Genomic DNA, 21,842 nt, shown 5'->3' with positions numbered 1-21,842 from the left:
CAGGATGCAGGCGGGTATGGCTCAGCCAGGGTTCTGAGGCCGAGGTGGGGAGGCTCAGCAGGAGTATGTATCGGTGTGAGAGCATCCAGGTGCATGGGGGTTGGGTGGACGAGGGAGCAGCTTTCCACTGTGGCTAATGAGTGATGGGGTAGGGGGTGGAGCCAAGGGAGATTTCTGGGGCTGGGTCTGATCCAGTCCTCACGACTCCATGCAGGGGAAGTGTGCTCCTCCTCCACCCCAGCCAGGACTACTAGCTGCTGGGTGCAGGGGGTTGCGGATGCAGCAGGTGAGATTCGCCACAGTGGAGGTTCAGGTGCAGGGGAGGGAGGCTTGGTGGGGGGTCTGGGTATGGATGCACAGAGGTTGGGCAGATGCGGGGTGTGTGACCAAGCCCCTCCCACTCCTCTATCGCAGTGATTTACTTCTCCACCGGCTGCTCCAGGTGACTTAAACCAAGTATGTGTGCTGCTGCTGGGGAGGGGCATGTGGCTGCTCTTGCAGCTCCCTTTGTAGCCCCATCAGAAAGTTATTTTTCTGCAGGGAAGCAAAGAAATCTGTGGAGGACATGAATTCTGCATGTGTGCAGTGGCGCAAAATTCCCCCAGTAGTAATACTGTATACAAATTCAATGTATTTTCATGAACATACTTTCTTATAGTTAAGAATGAACTATTCTTGTACCTCATGCCAGGAATTTCCTAAATAGTTTCCATCTGTATGAGCCACTGTGATAAGTGTTTTTATTGTGTCAATGTTCTTCTGTTTCATTTCAGTTATACCAGAACTCACTGTAAGCAAGGTAAATCTTGCTAGTGCTTGGACATAGGCATCTCTTTCAAGCTACATAGGGAAACAAAAATGAGTTGTTTCTGTTAGTTTCCATAACTTGTCAATGTCTAAATATCTTTTGGTTCCTTTATGTATTATGGAGGCATTCAGACATTAATTTTTATTTTGAAACCATATCTCTTATAATAAACCTATGTCCACAACGGAATGAACCAAATATAGTAATACATTTGAAAGATGTATTAGGAATGTAGTTCTGCATGCCCACTCTTTGAATAATTGCATGCACCACCCATCTATGCAGTATTATGATTTGGTTTATACGGCCCATATCCCTAGCTTACCCTATATTGACAGATTTCAACCTCAAATATCTGGTTGCAATACCTCAATGGCAACTACACTGAAAAGTAGGGAGACAGTACAGTCATGAAATTAAATACTGATTGCTGCTAAACTCATCTACAAAATCTCTTAGCTAAGTAATACGGACACTTAAAGACAGTGGCGTTTTCAATGAGGACCAATATGTTACTGAAGAAAATAAGGTAGGTTTCATACAGTTGAATTTCAAAAGTATTACATTAACTTAAAGCATCCCTCTCTTTCTCTAATGAGCTATGGCATAAGGCTCTCCTTGTAGAACTGTAAACCTGGGAAGGTAAGGTGTCACATGTAGCAGTCTACAGCATGTGATTTTTAGTAATTTATTCTGAAACCAGACACTATCTTAACTTGAAATACAAAATGTAAACAAATATTCAAGACACCCCACCAGATGAGAGACATGCACGCTGTAAGGGAAAAAAGATACAACTCCCCAGCAGCCTTTCCCCAGCTGAGAGATGCTATTGCCCATGCCCAAGTGCTGCCTTGCCATGATGTGCTGGTAAAAGTCTGTCAGCAGAAGTCCTCAGAGAGACGACCAAAGAGATTTATTAATTGAAGGCAGAGACTTACATTATGTATCTGTGTGTTCAGAAAGAGAACGACTATAAAATGAACTTGTTATAACCCAATTCCAGAGCTCTAGAGCATCTGAGTGTAGGAGCAACTCTTCCTGGGTAGATGAGTGACTGACCTACCTTCCATGCAAACAGAGTAGAGCTACAAAGTACAAGAGAAGGGGTTTCTACATGTGTATAACTGATTTGTGTGGATGGCTTATCCATGAAGAGGCCAAAGGCCAGAAACTACATTCTTTGGAAAAGGAAGCTCATTACAACCCCAATTATCATGTGAACCTAAGATATTAATTACAAAATGCAACGAGCTGTTTGGGAATTTATAAGGCAGGTTTTTAGATAAAAGTTAAAGAGCAAAAGAGCTGGAATAAAATGAGATACAATCAGAACAGACATCCATTTTGTTGGGCATAATCTAACCTCTTTTCTATATTTGTGAAAACCCTCAGATAAGAAGTCAGCAATGGCCAACTGGTAGCAAACAAATTCTGTGTGGTCTGCAAGGTTTATAAAAATTCCAGTGTATATGAAGTCTAAGGACTTACTGCTAATTTATTTCATGTAGAAAATACTGGCAGCAGTATCAGACCCTTTTATAGCTAGATGTCCAGTAGACCTGTGGGATTACATAATTCAATGGGCCATATTCAATACTGACTGGCATTCCACTTTACTCTGGGCTTAGGCAGAGTGAGCACAGTTCAATCAGAGGAACACTCTCCCATGATACCATCAGGTGAAGAGGGATTGCTGAACGAAAAAGACTCAGCAGTCAGAGTCAGATCTCCCTTGAAAAGAAAAGCAACAGAGGAAATTAAGGCACTCTTCTCATGACAGATGTTCTCTTTCCCCTCATGGAATGGGAGAGAAAAAGAGTGACGCCGTCTCCTTCCTAACCACCACTACTGTAGAAGAAGAGAAAAATAACAAATGAGATCAACCAAAAAGGATAGGTGAGCTGAAATACGCAAATTAAGAAAAATCATGGAGCAGGTCCTCAAGGAATCCATTTTGAAGCACTTGGAGGAGAGCAAAGTGATCAGGAATAGTCAATATGGATTCACCAAGGGCAAGTCATGCCTGACTAACCTGATTGCCTTCTATGATGAGATAACTGGCTCTGTGGATATGGGGAAAGCGGTGAACATGATATACCTTGACTTTAGCAAAGCTTTTGATATGGTCTCCTACAGTATTCTTGCCAGCAAATTCAAGAGTATGGATTGGATGAATGGACTGTAAGGTGGATAGAAAGCTGGCTAGCTCATCGGGCTCAATGGGTAGCGATCAATGGCTCAATATCTAGTTGGCGGCTGGTATCAAGCAGAGTGCCCCAGGGGGTCAGTCCTGGGGCCGGTTTTGTTCAACATCTTCATTAATGATCTGGATGATGGAATGGATTGTTCGCAGATGACACTAATATGGTGGGAGAAGTAGATACGCTGGAGGGTAGGGATAGGGTACAGAGTGACCTAGACAAATTGGAGGATTGGACTAAAAGAAATCTGATGAGGTTCAAGAAGGACAAGTGCAGGGTCCTGCACTTAGGACGGAAGAATCCCATGCACTGCTACAGGCTGGAGACCAATTGGCTAAGCGGCAGTTCTGCAGAAAAAGACCTGGAGATTACAGTGGACGAGAACTTGGATATGAGTCAGCAGTGTGCCCTTGTTGCCAAGAAGGCTAACGATATATTGGGCTGCATTAGTAGGAGCACTGCCAGCATACTGAGGAAAGTGCTTATTCCCCTCTATTCGGCACTGGTGAAGCCACATCTTGAATACTGCATCCCCCACTACAGAAAGGATATGGACAAACTGGAGAGAGTCCAGCGGAGGGCAACGAAAATTATTAGGGGGCTGGGGCACATTACTCATGAGGAGAGGCTGAGGGAACTGGGCTTTTTAGTCTGCAGAAAAGAAGAGTGAGAAGGGATTTGATAGCAGCCTTCAACTACCTGAAGGGGGTTCCAAAGAGGAGGGAGCTAGGCTGGTCTCAGTAGTGGCAGATGACAGAACAAGGAGCAATGGTCTCAAGTTGCAGTGGGGACGTCTAGGTTGGATATTAGGAAACACTATTTCACTAGGAGGGTGATGAAGCACTGGAATGCGTTACCAAGGAAGGTGGTAGAATCTCCATCCTCACAGGTTTTAAGGCCTGGCTTGACAAAGCTTTGGCTGGGATGAATTAGTTGGGGTTGGTCCTGCTTTGAGCAGGGGCTTGGACTAGATGGCTCCTGAGGTCTCTTCCAACTCTGATCTTCTATGATTCTATGATCTGGTACAAGATATGGAGTGAAAGCCCCAAGACAGACTTGTGTTACAGCATCAGTTTCACTTTAAAACCATAATAATGAAAACAAGATTTTAAAAATGAGATTTTATTATGCTCAGAGATGAGGATGCATGGCTCACAAAACTGTACTGTGCTGTACAGGAAAAATCCATAAAAGCTGAGAGACCCTTTCAGCTATCAATGTTATGATTTTATCATGATGCATAAAATACTGACTGTTCTTAGAAAGTGATCTTGGGTAATAACTCATCTATATTTCTTCAACAAGACTGACACATAACATGAGAGCACCAGCAGGAAGGTGGGAGAAAAATTTAGCATGGGACAGACAACATATTTGTTCTCAAAAATTCTTATAAGGAAAATTTACCAACCATCCCTACATCCCCAAATAGTCTTGTGTCCAAAATGGACAATACTTGATCTAATCAGAATCTTGCACAATAGGAACTTTCTAGTCTAAACCACAGTATCTTAGGGTATGTCTTCGCTACCCGTCGGATCGGCGTGCAGCGATTGATCCAGCGGGGATCGATTTATCGCGTCTAGTCTAGACGAGATAAATCAAACCCCGAGTGCTCTCCAGTTGACTCCAGTTGACTCCCATACTCCAGCGCCATGAGAGGTGCAGGTGGAGTTGGCGGGGGAGCAGCAGCAGTCAACTCACCGTGGTGAAGACACCACAGTAAATCGATCTAAGTACGTTGACTTCAGCTACGTTATTCATGTAGCTGAAGTTGCATAACTTAGATCGATCCCCCCCCTCCCAGTGTAGATCAGGGCTTAGAGACCATAATTATTTTAATGGCAACCAAGACACAGAACTCTCCAGAACCTGAAGGTAATATCATGGTCCTCACTTAAGAGGGAAAAGCAGCAAAAAGCAATAAATTTTCCTTTGAGATTAAGGATCAATCATCCAGAAAAATAAGCAGAAAGCCCTGAATGACAAGGAGCAACCTACAAAGTGAATAAGACAAATCCCTATCTTTTGACAGTGGCCAATTCCAAGGAGCTGTTCCTCAGTCTATACTGAAAATTCTGAGATGCTGCTTTCAGTAAATTATTCATGGGCTATTAGTTGCTTTTCACAATTTAAGGACATTTATGCTGACCAGGTTGCCTTCCATGTTGCCAATACACTTTCTCAAAAGAAAATATATCACACCATACTGCAGCTGCACTGTGTTATTCTCTGATGGCAAGATAGTTTACTGCTGCCCATAATACTTTTGAAAGTGGAAGACTTTGGTTTCTGCTAAGAGAGACTCCTACACACCTATTACTAGTTTGAGAAGGCAATTACTGAGTGGCAAAAAAGTTATAAGGGAGAGATTACTATTTTCAGCATGATAGTGTAAATGTGTTTAGCTTAGGGATCACATTTTTAATAATTAAAAGTTTATTTTCTATTTTCAGTGGACTCATTTAAAATTGTGGTGTCAAACATAAAAGAATTCAGCCTTCATCCCAACCACCAACATATACTCACAGATTATGGCAGATTAGTACATTTATTGGCCATTTCCCTATACTGGCAGAATATTATGTTCAACAGCTGTAAGTTTAAAGAAAAGAAACTTATTCCCAAGTTTAATCAGTATTATCCACTAGAGCCAGTGAGTCTGGAATTCTTGACATCCCATTTAATGCAAGGTGCATTATATTTGGAAAGGCATTCCCAGTGCCATAGAGTTAAAATGATATCCAATTGCACAAGTCTCAGAATAGCTATGGTCTCTCTCTAAAGTTGAGCACAATTTTTCCACCAAGGTTCAGCGAATTACTACTTTTCAACTACATAATATATTTGAAAAAGATTCATGTTAAGAAACAGAACCTCTTGTGGCAAGGCTTAAGATGAAAATTCAAAAACTTTGTTCATCTGAAAACGCTTCTTTGTAGTCCTATATATATGTATGGAAACATGTAAAGTTTCACAAACAACAGATGAAGCAATTTAGAATTTAAAATAAACTCAATGCACTCAATTAAAACCAGGTACAGTAATAACTTCGGAACAAGGAAGTCACTGGATATTGCAGTACTTACATCTTCAGGTAATAATGTAAAGAATTTAGTGAATGTACTACGATTCCATTAATAGCACCTAAACCAAAATATTCTCATATAATCTTAACATTTAACATTACCTGAATGCTGAAAATGCATGCAATCCTGATTGCACATCGTATGCCTTCCAAGCAAAGAGAAGCAACTTCTGTATCATCACAGTCTTGTAGACCCACACTGAATGCAGCTAGGAATGGTGTCCATGCCAACTGGAACACAATAAAACCACACACATTACATTAATTTTTAATATTCGATCTCAACAAGAGAAAACTTTATTCCAACAGAAAAAGAGGTATAAACATCACTGTATCTCGCTGAAAAATGAAAAACCAAAACGCTTAATCAACAACAACTTCGGAGTGGCCTTTCTACTAAAAAGAAATGGGAAGTGGAAATAGGGAAAAGGAGTAATAGTACAGTTATAAGGTAAGGAGAAGATTATTTTGGACCAACTGCAGTATAATACAGACACACACTTTCTAGTGACAATGCAGTCTTGTCCAGAGCATTTTTTTTATTGTAAATGTGCTATGGGTTCTAAAAGAGAGAAGCTGTGTGTCAGTTATATATAGTGGATATTGTTTTTATACTATCTATATAACAGTTCTCCATATGCATACATAATTCTTTGCATAATCAGAAACAAATACATATATTTGTATATAAGTTCTGACAACAGCCCCAAAACTTAATTGCACAGTGAAAGGAGCAATTCAAATTTGCTGAAAAGTGCCATCCTTACACACACAATTTCAGAGAATTGCTAAGAGTCAGATTGAAAAAAGGTAACTGTAGAGTTCTTGAAAAGCTACTCATGAAAATATTTATCCTAGTGCGTGCCTTACTTGTTAGGAGAAGTAAGATAGGCTGCTCCACCCAGCTATCTATAGCATATTATTATAAAATTAATGATTTTATATTAGTTAAACAGCATGGCTAACTACTATTTGTCATTTTTCATATGATGAAAAAAACCTAACTATACAACAATCATTCCTACCAAGGTGCAAGTGGTGGAGATAGAAGGAAAGACAGTTTTTCCCCTCTCCAGAGAAAGGGATCCCGACATTCCTTCAGTGACATAACTTTCAGTACTTCAGTTTGAATTTTGAACAGATAGAAGGGGAGATTAGATTTCTATTATTTTAGCACACATCTTTTTCCTTTTCTTTTCACACGGGGATTTTCCATAATGTTTATGTGGACAGCAGTACTATAAGTCGTTAAGAGTGTTTTTAATGGGACACTGTTTGCATACTACAATTTTGCTGTTTGGTGTGTTACATGTACAGTTGGATCCACATTATGGTAAATTTCTATAATTTCTTTAAAATGTACCATTTGCTCATTTAGGATGAAAATCATCCCTTATGAAGCATAATTCCTACTTTGAGGATTTAAGTGGTGGCACACAAGGTGAATTTCATCTGTACTTATTTTTACCATGATATATAACATCACTAGGTTATAAGTTTCACTACTTCATTAACAGGAAAAGATATGCATACAGACTTGAGAATGTTTACAGAGCCTAGATATGAGGAAAGCAAGGATGGAGTAAGCAAATATTTATTCTTTACTATTTTGTAATCACTACTTTGAGAGAATAATTATGATTCCGATCGCTGGCTCTAAACATTAAGCTATATTATTGGTTCTTACGATTAGTTAATGACTGGAAATGATAAAAGGATGAATGTCTTGGAACTGAGTCTAGTAATTAGAAACTCAAAGAGGAAGAGATATATCCACTGGAAGCTCACATTAAAGCTTTGGGTTTTTCTCCCTTAAAAAAAGAGATGGGTTTTGCAGATATTCTTCTCTGCAAAGTAAAGAAAGGAAATTTTATATTAAAATGGGTCGATATCTTAATTGAAAAAACCGAATAGATAAAAATGGGAAGTTTGTTATTTTACATATGCTATGTGACTGACTTCACATTCCTTAACTTAGATGGATCAATTTAAGTTTTTTAAAAATCCTTACGAAATTCACATAGCCATAAATAATGTCTGTAACAGTTCAAGGCAACTGCACCTGTATTCCTACTCTGTGGTCCAGCAAGGGCACCAACTCGAGGCTCCTGGCTCCTCAGCCGTCACCACTTTTGGGTGGAGACCCACATCTCCCTCCAGCCAGGCATTTATCCAGGCTGCCCTGTTCCCTGCCTACACTGTGTTATTCCCAGTAAGCCAGACTCCGTAGACAAACCAGAGTCTGTGCTTCGCTTTTGCCTCAGACAATATAAACAATATAATTGCCATCAGTTATGAGTTGCCACACAGATCTTTCTAAGCAAGCCTATTTATACACAAGATGAAAGCATTACAGAGACAACCTATTAAAAACAACAAAGGAACCTATATGCATCATGAAAAGCTTATCAGAGGTCACCTCAACTCTAAGGTCTTCCAGGTGTGTCTGTCTGTCTATTGTGAGGACAGGTTTGTTCCAACCCTTCCTTAAGGATTGCTCCCCACAACCTGGACAGAAGATTCAGCCCATTTGTGCAATCACAAAAAAAAGGCCCTCATTCAGGGTATTTATCAAAAAGCTTTCTTTGTCTGTTACCTTTGAAGAATCCAATTTGAACCAATTTATGCAAGCCTGTCCAGATGATGGTACCTCTCTGGATGTGTTAAAATCTGAGTGAATTTGCTTAATCACACTAAATGTCCTTTGTTCCTGGAGACCTGTGAAAGCACCTTTACTTGTTAAGCTCCCCACTCCTGGAGCCCTTCCTCACCACAACAAAAGGTCCTGGCAGTGAGGAGATGCTGAACCCTTTCCCCACAGCCTCCTTGCTTCCGGAGCCTTTCCCTGACACTTGTAGCTACACACCACAATGTGGACGTAGTGAGCTTTCCACTGCAGCACATAGCTAAATGTACATTACACACCGCCACCAGTGGAGCGTACTGTAGACGAAGCCAGAGTGTGCAACTCCCTACTCATTCTGAAGTCTTACGGTCTCTGTCCTGACTCATGTCACAGCACTGCTGAGCCTGCACATGACTGCTGGCTCCATATCTTTTTCTCCTTTCCCAGGTTTGGCTTCCTGATGTTACCTGATCCAGTGGAGGGATCAGGAACTGACAGTGGGGGAGCTGGGATGTATGAGGCATTCAGGCTGAATTGCAGTGAAGAGGGACTTTCTCCTCACAAATATCTCACCCTGCCCTGTCTTTAGTGGCTAGAAACCTCTTCAATACACCACTCAATAGCAACACGAAATTGACAGAAAGGTAGCCAGTTCCCAGATGTGTCAGGTTTTAATTTAATAATACAATTCTTTGAGCTAAAACAGTAATAATTTTCACACCCTATCAAAGCATCAGACTATGTGTGGCGGTGAAGTGATGTGGATAACTGCTTACTGAAGGCTGGAATGAAACCACCAATGTTTCTTTTGTTGGTGTGACCAAGAGTGACATTTGAACCCATGTCTCCAGATGTGAAAATCCAAACACACTAATCCATTGTGCCAGCTACCGTGTACGGTTTTAAATATGAACTTGTGCTAGCAGAATGAGTTAAGTCTTCATTTTCACCAAAATACCAAGCTCCTTCACCGTTCTGTGCATTCATACAATCCGACAATGGCAGCTCCGTAACAATTTCTGTTGTGGACATCTTACGCTGCTTCTTTTGCATTGCCTACTAAGCATCTGCTTTTAAGACCTACTTAATGCTTCACAGTTTCCCTTTTGCTGACATTTATGGTATTTTGCTTCTCAGGCTGGACACACTTTGCACGAATGTTGTGATGTTCTACCACATCTTCCATATGTTTCCATTCTCTTTTTCTGTCTGTCTTCTCTCAGAGTTTCCTGAGGTTTTCAATCTGTGTTTCTTCTTGAGCTTTTTAGGTTGAAATTTTTGCATCATCGCAAGCATCCCTCTGATGCCATTTATATTCTGTGGGAGATGTGCAGCCTTCCCAGTGAAACATCCTCTGTTTTATCAGTTTTTTTTAACATACTGATCAGAAGACTGTATGTGTCTGCCTCATCTTCCATGGCATATGAGGACATTTACTTGGTACTCATCATGGTTACTGACAACCCTGAGGCAACATGAAACTGCTCAAAATGACCTGTTCATTTTAGCCATGTCTTCTCAGCAAAATTAAGACTTTCTAGAAGGGTTAGTGGAAATACTGACTCCATTTACCTCAAAAATGAACTTTTCTTTGCAAACTCCTTGTTTTAATCCTGTTTTTCTGCTGCTTTTGTGCCCTTAAACTACCTTATTTTTCTCCCTCCGTTCCTGTGGCTTCCTTCCTCTTCCAATGGGAGCTGGGCCTTTTTGCTCTAGTTCTCTTGTGGCCTGAGTGCAGTTCCTTTGCAGAGTTTCCTCTTCACTGAGTTCATATTTTTCTGTCCTGTCTTTTTGTCTCTTTCCTCTTTGGGCTGGTGCTTTTCCTGCTCTCACAGCCCTACAAAGAGCCTCAGCTCTCTCCTCTTTCTATTCTACAGTGCCGCCCTGACAACACAGGTTGTTCTGAATGCTGCTTCAGTGCTTGGGGATGAGGAAAACAACCCCTCCCTGCTCTGAGTAACTTCACATACTCTTTCTTCCTTTCTCCTTGTTCCGACACTGTTTGTTGAAGTACAGGCAGAAGCAAAGATCACAGAGGTATATAGTGTTGCATCAAGGGCATTATTATTAATAGCGTGGAAGTGGTTGAATAATTAGCATTTATACCAGGTGTAATGAAACCTATAGTATTAACTCTAAGTACTTCCTACTTCAGCAGGAGTTTGAACTGATAATCCCACTTTAGGTTGGTTCAGGAGTAAATCACCTTCTCAGGGAGTACGCTTCTCAGTTACCAAATACATCTGGTGGTCTGCTCTGCATTTGACAGTGTTACCATGATAGACAGAGACACATTTGAATATATATTCTTAATCTGGGAGCTGTTAATCTGAAAACCAGCTTTTAAGTGGGGCAAAGAGAAGATTACTTAGATCTACACCAAGGTAAGGACAAGCAATTCAGAACCACACATTAGCAAAGATGTATCTTAAACACTAACCTACTCCCCCCATTGCAAACACTAAAAAGCAAGGAAATATTTTAAGTTATGGCACACCTCTTCACTATACCCAAGAGCCCACAAATTCATAATTCCACTAAAAGCAATAGACTGTTTTGTCAGAATGAACTTCCTTTGGCCAACACACTACATACAACAAATTAAATCTCCCTCAGAATGAAGAGGAATTCTTAACGAGAGAGCTGGATTGTGTAACAGCTACTGACTGACTATTGCATTGTCATTTCCCTCCTATGCAAATCCCTGCACTCTATTGCCTTCCATATTCTCTCAACAAATGTTTACAGTTTCTCATCCATTTTTTATCCTTTACCCTGCACACTCTCCTCAATTCCTCTTCTACCTTTTTTGTTCCTTGTTTGAGGATGTCCCCCCTGCCACCTTTTTGAGCAATTCCTTTTTAAATTAAAAAAACACTTACTTTAAAAATACACCCCTTTTCTTCAGCTTTAGCTGGAGTAGATAAAGGGCTTCAATTCCTCCTTTGAATATAAGCCTTACTGGTGGGCAAAATAATGAGAGGATGAATTATTTTACCCATCACTCCCTTTTGGGGGTCCTTAAAAGAAAAGAAATGTTAAGGGGGAAACTGTCTGCAGAGGCTGTCTGACATTTGATTGCCGGGAAACAGGTGGACTGGAAAAAGTACGCTTCATTGTCATGGCTGCCACCCCCAGTGTCTCCTGGGACCACAGGATTCAACGTAAGACCACTGGGCCTTTGTTCTCCTGATCTTGAAAGATGTTCTGACTAAACCAGGCCAAAGATCAGTTGACAATACCACCTCCACTGGCTTTGGCTAAATCCCGACCACCACCTGGGATGTGAGATTTTGGTTTCTGCTGTTACCCCTCTCCACCCATGTACCCTTTTCCTTCTCTTTCCTACACCTCTCCTTTTGCCTTCTGTGTCTAACTTAGCCAGCCATGACTGTACATTTTGCAATACTCCAGTAAGACCAAAAAGACAGCTAAAAACAATGCCCTACACAGCGCAATGCTAGTATAAGTTTGCCAGCTCTCAGATTGGCTACTGTGTGCCATGCCTGTGTTTTTCTAGCAGCAAGGCTGAAAAAAAAATTAGCATCAAAGACAGAAGCTGCATTTTCTATCTTTGCTGTTCTTTTCTCTCCCTAGTTGGGTCTGTGTCTTGATTTGTCTTCTAGGAAACGGAATCAAATTTTAAGAGCAGCAACAAGAGTTCTGGTCCATCTCAACTAACTTCTTCTCTTTTTCCCAGAAAGGACAATTATTACCATATTTAAAACCATCTAAGAGACTGTCAAACAGGGTTGTGTTTTTCCCCCCCCTTCTAAAGCCTTTATCCAGCTAAAGGTAAAAGAGACAAGGGACGCTGCTAAAACAAAAGTCTTATTTAATACTTTACATTTCTAATCCTTTAACTGCCCTTCCTTTAGTTTTTGTATCTTTACGAAAAGGTTGAAAGGATTTTTAACGGCGCGCGCCATGGTACTAAGCAGACCGAAGGCTCTGTATTCAGAACCCTGAACCTTGTTTAAAATTATTGTTGTACAGTAACAGAGCCATGTTAATATCTTTGATTCTCAGGGCCTATTTATTCCATCAAAATTAATATAACAGAACACACAAGAATGGAAAAGGAGGGGGAGCAGAGAGAAAGGAGGAGAAAGGAAGAGGACAGGTAGGAAGCTTTTAAAATAGATATTAAGAAGTTACTTATGCAAATGAAGACTAATCATTCCTAAGCAGCATGAGGTTGACAGGCACAATCTTTCAGTAAAATAACTAAATGGTGCTTCTTATTGGTTTGGTAATATCAATCTGGGCTCTATTTCTAAAACTGTGGTGTTAAGCCCAAGATAAGGTTATAAACTCAAGCAGGTAGCACCCCCTCAAGTTATTTAAACACTTCTACACTTACAGGATAGATTAAGTAATGTGAATTTTTTTTAAACAATTCTGATTAATTCTTTTAAAGGTGAAACAATGTCCAATAAGCTTTAGATTAGTCTTCTGGAAGTTCAGTCTTTCAAAACATTACCACTGAAATAATATGGAATCCCACAGTATTTCTAACAATGCCTTGCAATCACAGTGTTCCAAGTTAACATTATATACCCATCTAGAATTTCAATACAGAACATGAGAATCTCACCTTGAACATTGGTCTCACATGCTCCAAATGGGTTGCACTAGTAAAAGGTGCCTGAACATGGCTCACTGCTTCCATGAGGGCTTTTGCTGTTTTAGCCATCTGTTCCATTTCCAAGTTATATAGAAGTCTTCTCTGCTTTTCACTAGCAACATCTATGAACACATTTTTTGCTTTTACATTTGTGTTTCAGTCAAGGCTCTCTCACAGAAAGTAAGTAAAATAGTAATTTTGTTACAGTAATCATTTAAATGCTGTATTCTGATACATTTAGAAACGAATGAAATCTAAAAGTTGATGCAAATTTATCTTGTTTGTTTACATTGTAGTATAAAGTCAAATTACATCAATACACTAATAACAAAAGTATGTGAGTAGCGAAATTTTGTTTTTTAAATGATAATTTACCTTAATTTTAGTCTATATGGAAATAATCTATATCATTAATCAAAGAAAGATTGTGACTGAATTGAAGCAATCTATTTTAAGAAGAAATACCAAGCAAGGTACATGGGTTGGATTAATTTCACAAAGTGGACAGAGATTTTATATGAAACTACCACCACAATGGGGAAGGGTTAAGTGTGGAAAAATAAATATTTTTCCCTTTCTCAAACGTATGTGGCGAAGTACCTTAACACCTTTTCATGCTGGTATTGAAGCCTCTATCTCAAAGTGAGGGACAACCCAGAAAGAGTACAATAAAAAGAAATAAACACTTACATTTTCAGGGAACATTTAATTCATCAGAGTTCAATGGCTTTATAAAAAGGTAAAATAAGCTGCTGGACAGAAACAAGCTGAAGAGCAGGGAAAAAAAGAGGTAGCTACAGATGGAGACTTGTGACGTTGGAAAGGAGTTATGAGCAGAGTGTTCTGGGGGGCTAGTTTTGGAACCATTCATTAAACCATATAAAGAAAAAATTTGGATAACTTTATAAAAACAGGATCTTCACATTTGCAGAAAATATGAAAACTGAATGCACACACAATGAGGAACCATCAGATTTAAGAACATTTGGATCATTAAAATGACGGTCCAGAAGACAAACAACAGTTAAATGCTTTTTAACATTATTTAAGGAAGGAACCAATCTAGGGAACGTGTGCTAAACGAGCAATCATAAACCATAATGAAAACAAGATTTTGAGGCATTATTGTGGGGAAAACCCCATTACTGCATTAAAACAAGATATTGCTATAGGTGATGGACAGGATACAAAACAAAAAGTGATACTGTTACTTTATTATAAAGGTCTCATGTGGAATATTGTATACAGTATTCATCACTGTACAACAGCAAAAACTATGCTGCCAAGAAAGTGCTGTGTAGAGGTACAAAGATGACACCTGGACTAAATAATATCAATTCTGAGGCAAGATAAAGTCAGAATAAACCCAGTTTAATTTAACAGATAAGACTTCAAGGGAGCACAACAGACTTTCAAAATTAAAGGGACTGACAGAAGGTAATAAATATAGTCACTCAATTACTGCAGAAGATGACATAACTGAAGCCAAAAAGATGACGACCTGAAGAAGAGCTCTGTGTAGCTCTAAAGCTCGTCTCCCTCACCAACAGAAATTGGTCCAATAAAAGATATTACCTCACACACCTTGTCTCGACAACAAGAAAGGAATTGATGGGTTTGGGCAGAGAGTAAGAAAGTGAGAAAAAGATTAAATTTAAAGAGGGTAGGAATTTTGGTGCCCAAAGTTCTTAAATGCTAAGTTTACAGAAAGAATGATTTAGTACTATATGTAAGAACCTGTAAAATTAATTCTCATAGGTTCACTTTTTAGAAGATAGGAAAGAAGAAAAAAAAAAAAGAGAGAGAGAGAGAGAGAAAGCGAAAGCAAATTTAACCCCATTTCAGATTTCGTAGTGCATCCTTTCCTGCATGTTTCTCTTAATATGTATGTTCTTCAGGCGTATATAGCATGGCACTGAGATTACTACTAGTGCTAAACAAATAACTATTCATAGCAACAACAAACAAGAGGCTGTTAGTTTAGTACACCACATTCCTAACACCAGGAGACCACATTATGAAATAAAAGAGCCAACATTTATTCTGTGAGGACTGACACACTGCTGGTACTTACTTTGTTTACTGGATTTTGTGGGTATTACTAGTTCTTTTGTTTCCTTCATAGATATCTTCTTCCCTGCTATTTCGTTATAGATAGCTGACAGATACTCCTCAGGAAGATCCTTACTGTCATTGATACCTCTGTTCATCTTAATATACTGCTCCTTGGTCATTTTGTTCTTTACCTGGAAACCAAAAAGAAGCAAATAGTATGAATGACAGAGGCAAAGGGGAAGATTTTTAAATGATTTAGGCACCTAAACAGGCAGATAGGTGCCTAAGCCCACCAGATAATCATCATTGACATTTTCAAAGCCACATCTCAGGTGTTACCTAATCCCCCAAAATGGCTAAGTTTCCGCCAGTCAGCATTTTCAAAATGGTCTAAGTGCTGCTGCCACCCCACAGGGGGTAACGAGGTGCTAGGACAGTTAGCTCAAACCAAAGCCTTGGAGGCGCCAAAACAGAATTTTTAAACTAGGCAGGGGAATGCTTATCTTGCCAATTGGCCTGATTAGGGTGACCAGATGTCTCGTTTTTAAAGGGACAGTCCCATATTTAAGCTCTTCTGCAAGCATCCAGCTTTTTTTTTTAAAAACGGGCAAATTGTACTGTGTTTTCTGTCTCTCCTCCCCATCAGCACTCGTGAGTCCTGCTGCTGGCCCAATCCCCGATTGCTAGCCACTTGCCCACTAGTGGTGAGTGGGGGGTCCAGAGGCCAACGATGGGGGTGGGTGTGCAGGGCTGGTGGCAGGGCCGGCCACTCCCCTCGCTGTGTGCTGGCTCTCGGCCAGCAGGGCCCTGCCCCCTGTCCCGTTTCTGGCCAGCACTGGCTGTGCACTGCGGTGGCTGGTGAGTGCAGGCAGGCGCTAGGTGGCGGCCAGTTACATGTCTCCTCTGCTGCCCACCCATCAGCCCCTCTATGTGCTCCCCCCTCTCAGTGTCCTCTCCCTGCTTTGCCCCTTCACAAACCTCAGCCCTACTGCTCCTCCATATCCTCCCCGGCAGGGTGTGTCCCACTCCCAGTACTGTGCGGAGAACCAGTCCCTAGTTGGATTGGTCAGGGTTATGTCGGTGGCCAGCCTGGAGGTGTTAGCTGCCTTTCAACACGGTGCGGGCAGGAAGGGACAAGCTGCTTCCAGTCACAGGGGAGTGGGGGGGTGCAGAAAAGATAAGCTCTGCAAAGACACTGGCCAGGTCATCCCTCCCCCCTGCCCCTCCTGCTCTGTGGCTGGAAGCATCTCCCGTCTGGTCCCTTCCCTCCGGCACAGTGTTGAAACGCTGCTGCTGCTGACCACATTCTGGTGTGACGTCTGGCAGAAATCTGGGGGGGGGGGGGGGGGGCGGGGACATGCAACCCTGCGTGCTCCCCAGCGTGTTGGCTCAGGAAGGCACAGCATCAGGTACAGGAGAGGCAAGTCTGTCCTGGGGCCCAGCCACGGGTGTGTGTGTCACCTCTCCCCATGTGAGCCCTAACGCATTAAAGATAAGAAGGTAAATAAAAAATAAGAAGAATCCAGCTATGCAGTACTTCTTTTTAACCGTGGCTCACAATTTGATGTTAATTTGAACACTGGTACTGCACAGTTCTGACTGCCATTGAACTCGCTTGAATACGAGTAATTTTACCAGGTGTCCCATATGCAGCATAGGGAACTATGGTCACTCTAGGCCTGATACTGTAGGCGTATATTGAGCATGTCTAAGACCTGATACCTGTCAGACCCCACAGCAAGAGAGCTAGATGCAGGCTACCGGCAGGCAGAGGATACACAGCACATCCACGAAAGACAGGAAAACATAGGATGAGCATAAGCAGGACTGAGAGAGAGAGACTTTCAGCTGCTGGTGGACTACCTAAGCAGCTGACTTGCAATAGGTGCTGTGACAGACCCAGACCAGTAGGGTACAGGAGTCTGGTAGAAGGCAAATAGACTGGCCACTGGATGAATAGTTTTCTGTTCCTTGAGAGACCAGAGCAGGGGCTGCCCTAGAGCAATCAGGAACCTGCTAGAACCAATTAAGACAGGCAAGCTAATTAAGACACCTGGAGCCAATTATGGCTGGCAGACTGATCAGGACACCTGGTTTAAAAAGGACCTCCCAGCAGTTAGTGGGGGGCATGATGGTGTGCTGCTGGAGGACCGAGGAGTACAAGCGTGATCAGGGTTCAGGAGGAAGATCCTGGGATGAGGATAAAGAAGGTGCTGGGGGGAGGCCATGGGGAAGTAGCCCAGGGAGTCGTAGCTGTCAGAGAGCTGTTACAGGAGACGTAGACAACTGCTATCCATAGAGCCCTGGGCTGGAACCCGGTGTAGAGGGTGGGTCCGGGTTCCCTGCATCCCCCACAACTCCTGATTTGGCACAGAAGGAGTTGACCTGGTCTGTGACCAACACCAGAAGGGAAGGTCTAATTTGGAAAGGGATCTGGCCTGTCCCCGACCCACTACGTGGGACAACAGAGACTGTGGAGATTGTTCTCCATTTCCCCCAGGCTGGCCAGTGATGAGGTTAGCTGAGTGTATGGCAGGTTTGAGCCTCTAGCAGAAGTGGCCAAACTGAGGGCTGCCGTGAACCTCTGAAGTGAGCAAATATGCCAAAAAGCACAGGACCCACCAAGGTAGAAGAGGAGGAACTTTGTCACAGTGCCTAATTCCAGAAGAGGGTTCACCACTGGTGGATGCCAAGCAGAGGGAGGTGCTTATCTCTGGGCCATCAGGCAGGTACAGCAGGTTAGCCAATGAGGGTATGTCTACACTGTAATTAAAAACATACAGCTGACCCTGACTCGCAGGTCTCAGGCTTAGGGGCTGTTTAACTGAAGTGTAGATGCTGGACTCAAGGTGGAGCTCGGGCTCTGGGACCCTCCCACCTTGTAGGGTCTTAGAGCCCAGGCTCTAGCCTTAGCCCAAATGTGTACACTGCAGTTAAACAGTCCCACAGCCCAAGTCAGCTGGCCCGGGTCAGCTGCAGGGGTCTAACTGCAGTATAGATAGATATATCCTTTAGGCCAGTGGCTTTTTACATTGTCAGACTCCTAAAAAATTACAAATGGAGGTGCGGACCCCTTTGGAAATTTTAGACAGTCTGCAGATCCCAAGAGTCTGCGGGCCACAGGCTGAAAACCACTGCTTTAGGCACCTTAGGACCCTTTCTTTTCCCCACCCCTGTCCCTGCATTTCATTCCTGGATAGCTTAGGCAGCTCCCCACACAGCTGGCTGTCTTATGAAAATCCCTTTCTTAAGCACTTAACTATCCCCAGGCACTTTATAGGGAACCTATTCAACGTGGAGTCACCTAACTCAAAGCTGAAAATTCCATCACATAGTGGGTTGCCCTCGGGCTAGCCATTGCTTCGCTCAGCTGAGCAAAGCCTAAATCAGTTTAAGAATCTGGCCTAAAGTTCATACAAATCATGCTAGGATTCATGAACTCTAATGAAATCTATCCATTTTTCCAAAAAACTGATAACTTTTCCCATTTGTTGGTGAATTGAAAAAAAGTTTGTCCTCTCAAAAAAGCAATTCTCGAAACTGATACACAGGCAAGTGCAGACTATTCCCTATTCATGCTCTGTTAATGTACCATAATCCTGTTTTATTCTGAAACATCCCGGTGGGTAACCATTCTATTCTTAGTCATCTCTTAGATATACAGCATGTGTTGAAACTAGAGAAAATTTACAGAAGAATCCCACCAGTTCAGATGAACCAGTGTTACCACCAGTAGGAGCCCTACAGCAGCTAAGACTCCCACAGCTGGACCTGTTTTACCACCAATTTAGCAAGCATGCTTAAAGCAAGCATAACTGAAAACATGGTCAAATGGGTCCTGCAGCAGGAGTCTACACTATGACTCCAACAGGTGCTAAACATTATTTCAGCTGAACCAAAAGACTTTTTTTTTTTAAACATTTCCCCAGCATAGACAAGACTCTCCTCTCAGTTATATGAAATGGTGGCATTACATGATACTGATGAACATACGCTAGGGAGTAAGCCAAGATCCAAATTAGTCAATAAGCATAAAAACACAACTATTTTGGCACACAGGCTAAACTATCTAATCTAAGAGTTTATTATTTTTTCAAGGTTAAATCAGAGGTGGTACCAAATACTCTAATAATTTCAAATGTGGTGAGTACTGCATTTATAAAGGAGCTGCACTGACTGGGGTCTTTAAGCATAATTTTTCCAAATGGTGAAGCTACACAAATCTCTTTCAGTTTTCAAACTGGATGGAACCAGGGCAGATTTATGATAAAAGAGTAGTTAGTATCTGCAAAAAATTCTGCCTTTGATTGTAAAACCAGTCACTAAGGACAGTAGTATAATAATAAAAAAAACAGTGGATATAACTCAATTCAATTAAAGTTAAGAAAGTGACCTCTCACTGCAAAAATAGCCTAACTGACTTGAACTGAAAACTTCAGAAGCAAAAGAAACAAAGATTGTGTGTGTTATTTAGAAGGAGCAGACTTATTAATGTTAGACTTCAGGTAGTACATTAGTATAGAGTAGAGCACAAAAATATTATAAATACATTGCCATAAAAGTTGAATATTCTCGTGTTAGAAATTCTGTGACATGCACCTAGTCATTTAAAGTACAAGAAATGTTGTTTACAAGAAACCTGACATTTGAGAAAGTTCTTTATAGCAACATACCTGTGGGCTATGAAGATCTGTCGTTAACATGATAATTGAGTAAGCTAAGACATATGCAGTGTCTGCACTAGCAAAAAGGGTTTGCCTGAAAAAACAATGAAGCCACATATTACTAATTCTTACTCATTACTCAGTTTCACAAAAGCATTAAAATAAGAATCATAGAATATCAGGGTTGGAAGGGACCTCAGGAGGTCATCTAGTCCAACCCCCTGCTCAAAGCAGGACCGATCCCCAATTAAATCATCCCAGCCAGGGCTTTGTCAAGCCTGACCTTAAAAACTTCTAAGGAAGGAGATTCCACCACCTCCCTAGGTAACGCATTCCAGGGCTTCACCACCCTCTAGTGAAAAAGTTTTTCCTAATATCCAACCTAAATCTCCCCCACTGCAACTTGAGACCATTACTCCTTGTTCTGTCATCTGCTACCACTGAGAACAGTCTAGAGCCATCCTCTTCGGAACCCCCTTTCAGGTAGTTGAAAGCAGCTATCAAATCCCCCCTCATTCTTCTCTTCCACAGAATAAACATCCCCAGTTCCCTCAGCCTCTCCTCATAACTCATGTGTTCCAGTCCCCTAATCATTTTTGTTGCCCTCTGCTGGACTCTTTCCAATTTTTCCACATCCTTCTTGTAGTGTGGGGCCCAAAACTGGACACAGTACTCCAGATGAGGCCTCACCAGTGTCGAATAGAGGGGAACGATCATGTCCCTCGATCTGCTGGCAATGCCCCTACTTACACATCCCAAAAGGCCATTGGCCTTCTTGGCAACAAGGGCACATTGTTGACTCATATCCAGCTTCTCGTCCACTGTAACCCCTACGTCCTTTTCTGCAGAACTGCTGCCAAGCCATTTGGTCCCTAGTCTGTAGTGGTGCATGGGATTCTTCTGACCTAAGTGCAGGACTCTGCACTTGTCTTTGTTGAAACTCATCAGATTTCTTTTGGCTCAATCCTCTAATTTGTCTAGGTCCCTCTGTATCCTATCCCTACCCTCCAGTGTATCTACCTCTCCTCCCAGTTTAGAAAGTACTGCTTACCCTTGGTTGCATTCTAAATATCTAGCAGCAAATTTCTCCATTAGCCGATCGATTTTCTGAGCCTCTCCTGGAAGACGGAATCCCTCTAAAAACAGGCGCAGAGCTGATACAAAATCCTTTCCTGAAAAATCATGTTGGTCCACATATGCATACATGACTTCTTTGTTAATTTTATCATTGTCTCCCAGGAACTCTCCAACCTGAGTCTAAAATAAGAATGAAGAGGAAGGTAGAATACCAAAACAACATGCTGCATTTATGTACAGTATGCAAACACTGCCACAGCATATATAAAATCTATTTATAGCATTAGGAATCTTTTCTTGCATCTAACAGGTAATATCTATGTTTAAAGTACTGCTATTTTTCCTGGTTTGATTGACTAAGTCAGCCCAGCACAATGATCTGCACAGATACTAATTAGATCATATCCAATGAAAGCCCTTCATATTTAATGCTGCAGAGCTTCCGAAGACAGGGAAGGAAAAGGTGGGCTAGCAGCAGATGAGAACTGGAAAGAGTGGCACGCTACACTACATTCCCGCATAGTAAATATTCTGTTCACATACAAACAAAAGCAGTTCTTTAAAAAATATTTGTGATGTTTCTCTACTGCTCTGTAAATAGCATATTTTTATTTTAGCCACACACACCAGAACAGTGCCCTCTTGGTGTGCTCTCTTCTATTTACCGTTTTTCTCCTCTTCATTCTGTTCATT

At 41.5% G+C, this 21,842-nt stretch overlaps 1 protein-coding gene across 3 annotated transcripts in view; it reads right to left on the bottom strand.

Annotated features, from left to right (window-relative positions):
* Positions 1-21,842, bottom strand: part of ARFGEF1 (ARF guanine nucleotide exchange factor 1) — a 179,057-nt gene that overhangs the window by 41,823 nt on the left and 115,392 nt on the right. For all 3 annotated transcript variants that reach the window (XM_077810168.1, XM_077810167.1, XM_077810169.1), the window contains 6 exons: positions 21,124-21,329; positions 20,082-20,166; positions 15,428-15,599; positions 13,324-13,475; positions 6,203-6,331; positions 682-840 (listed from right to left, as the gene is read on the bottom strand). In XM_077810168.1, coding sequence (XP_077666294.1) covers positions 682-840; positions 6,203-6,331; positions 13,324-13,475; positions 15,428-15,599; positions 20,082-20,166; positions 21,124-21,329 — 903 coding nt within the window. The remainder of the gene's footprint in view (positions 1-681; positions 841-6,202; positions 6,332-13,323; positions 13,476-15,427; positions 15,600-20,081; positions 20,167-21,123; positions 21,330-21,842) is intronic.

Source organism: Eretmochelys imbricata, chromosome 2 (genome assembly GCF_965152235.1).
Source record: "Eretmochelys imbricata isolate rEreImb1 chromosome 2, rEreImb1.hap1, whole genome shotgun sequence".
NCBI lineage: Eukaryota > Metazoa > Chordata > Testudines > Cheloniidae > Eretmochelys > Eretmochelys imbricata.
The sequence above is the reverse complement of the archived record's forward strand: the minus strand, read 5'-3'. Positions and strand labels throughout refer to the sequence as shown.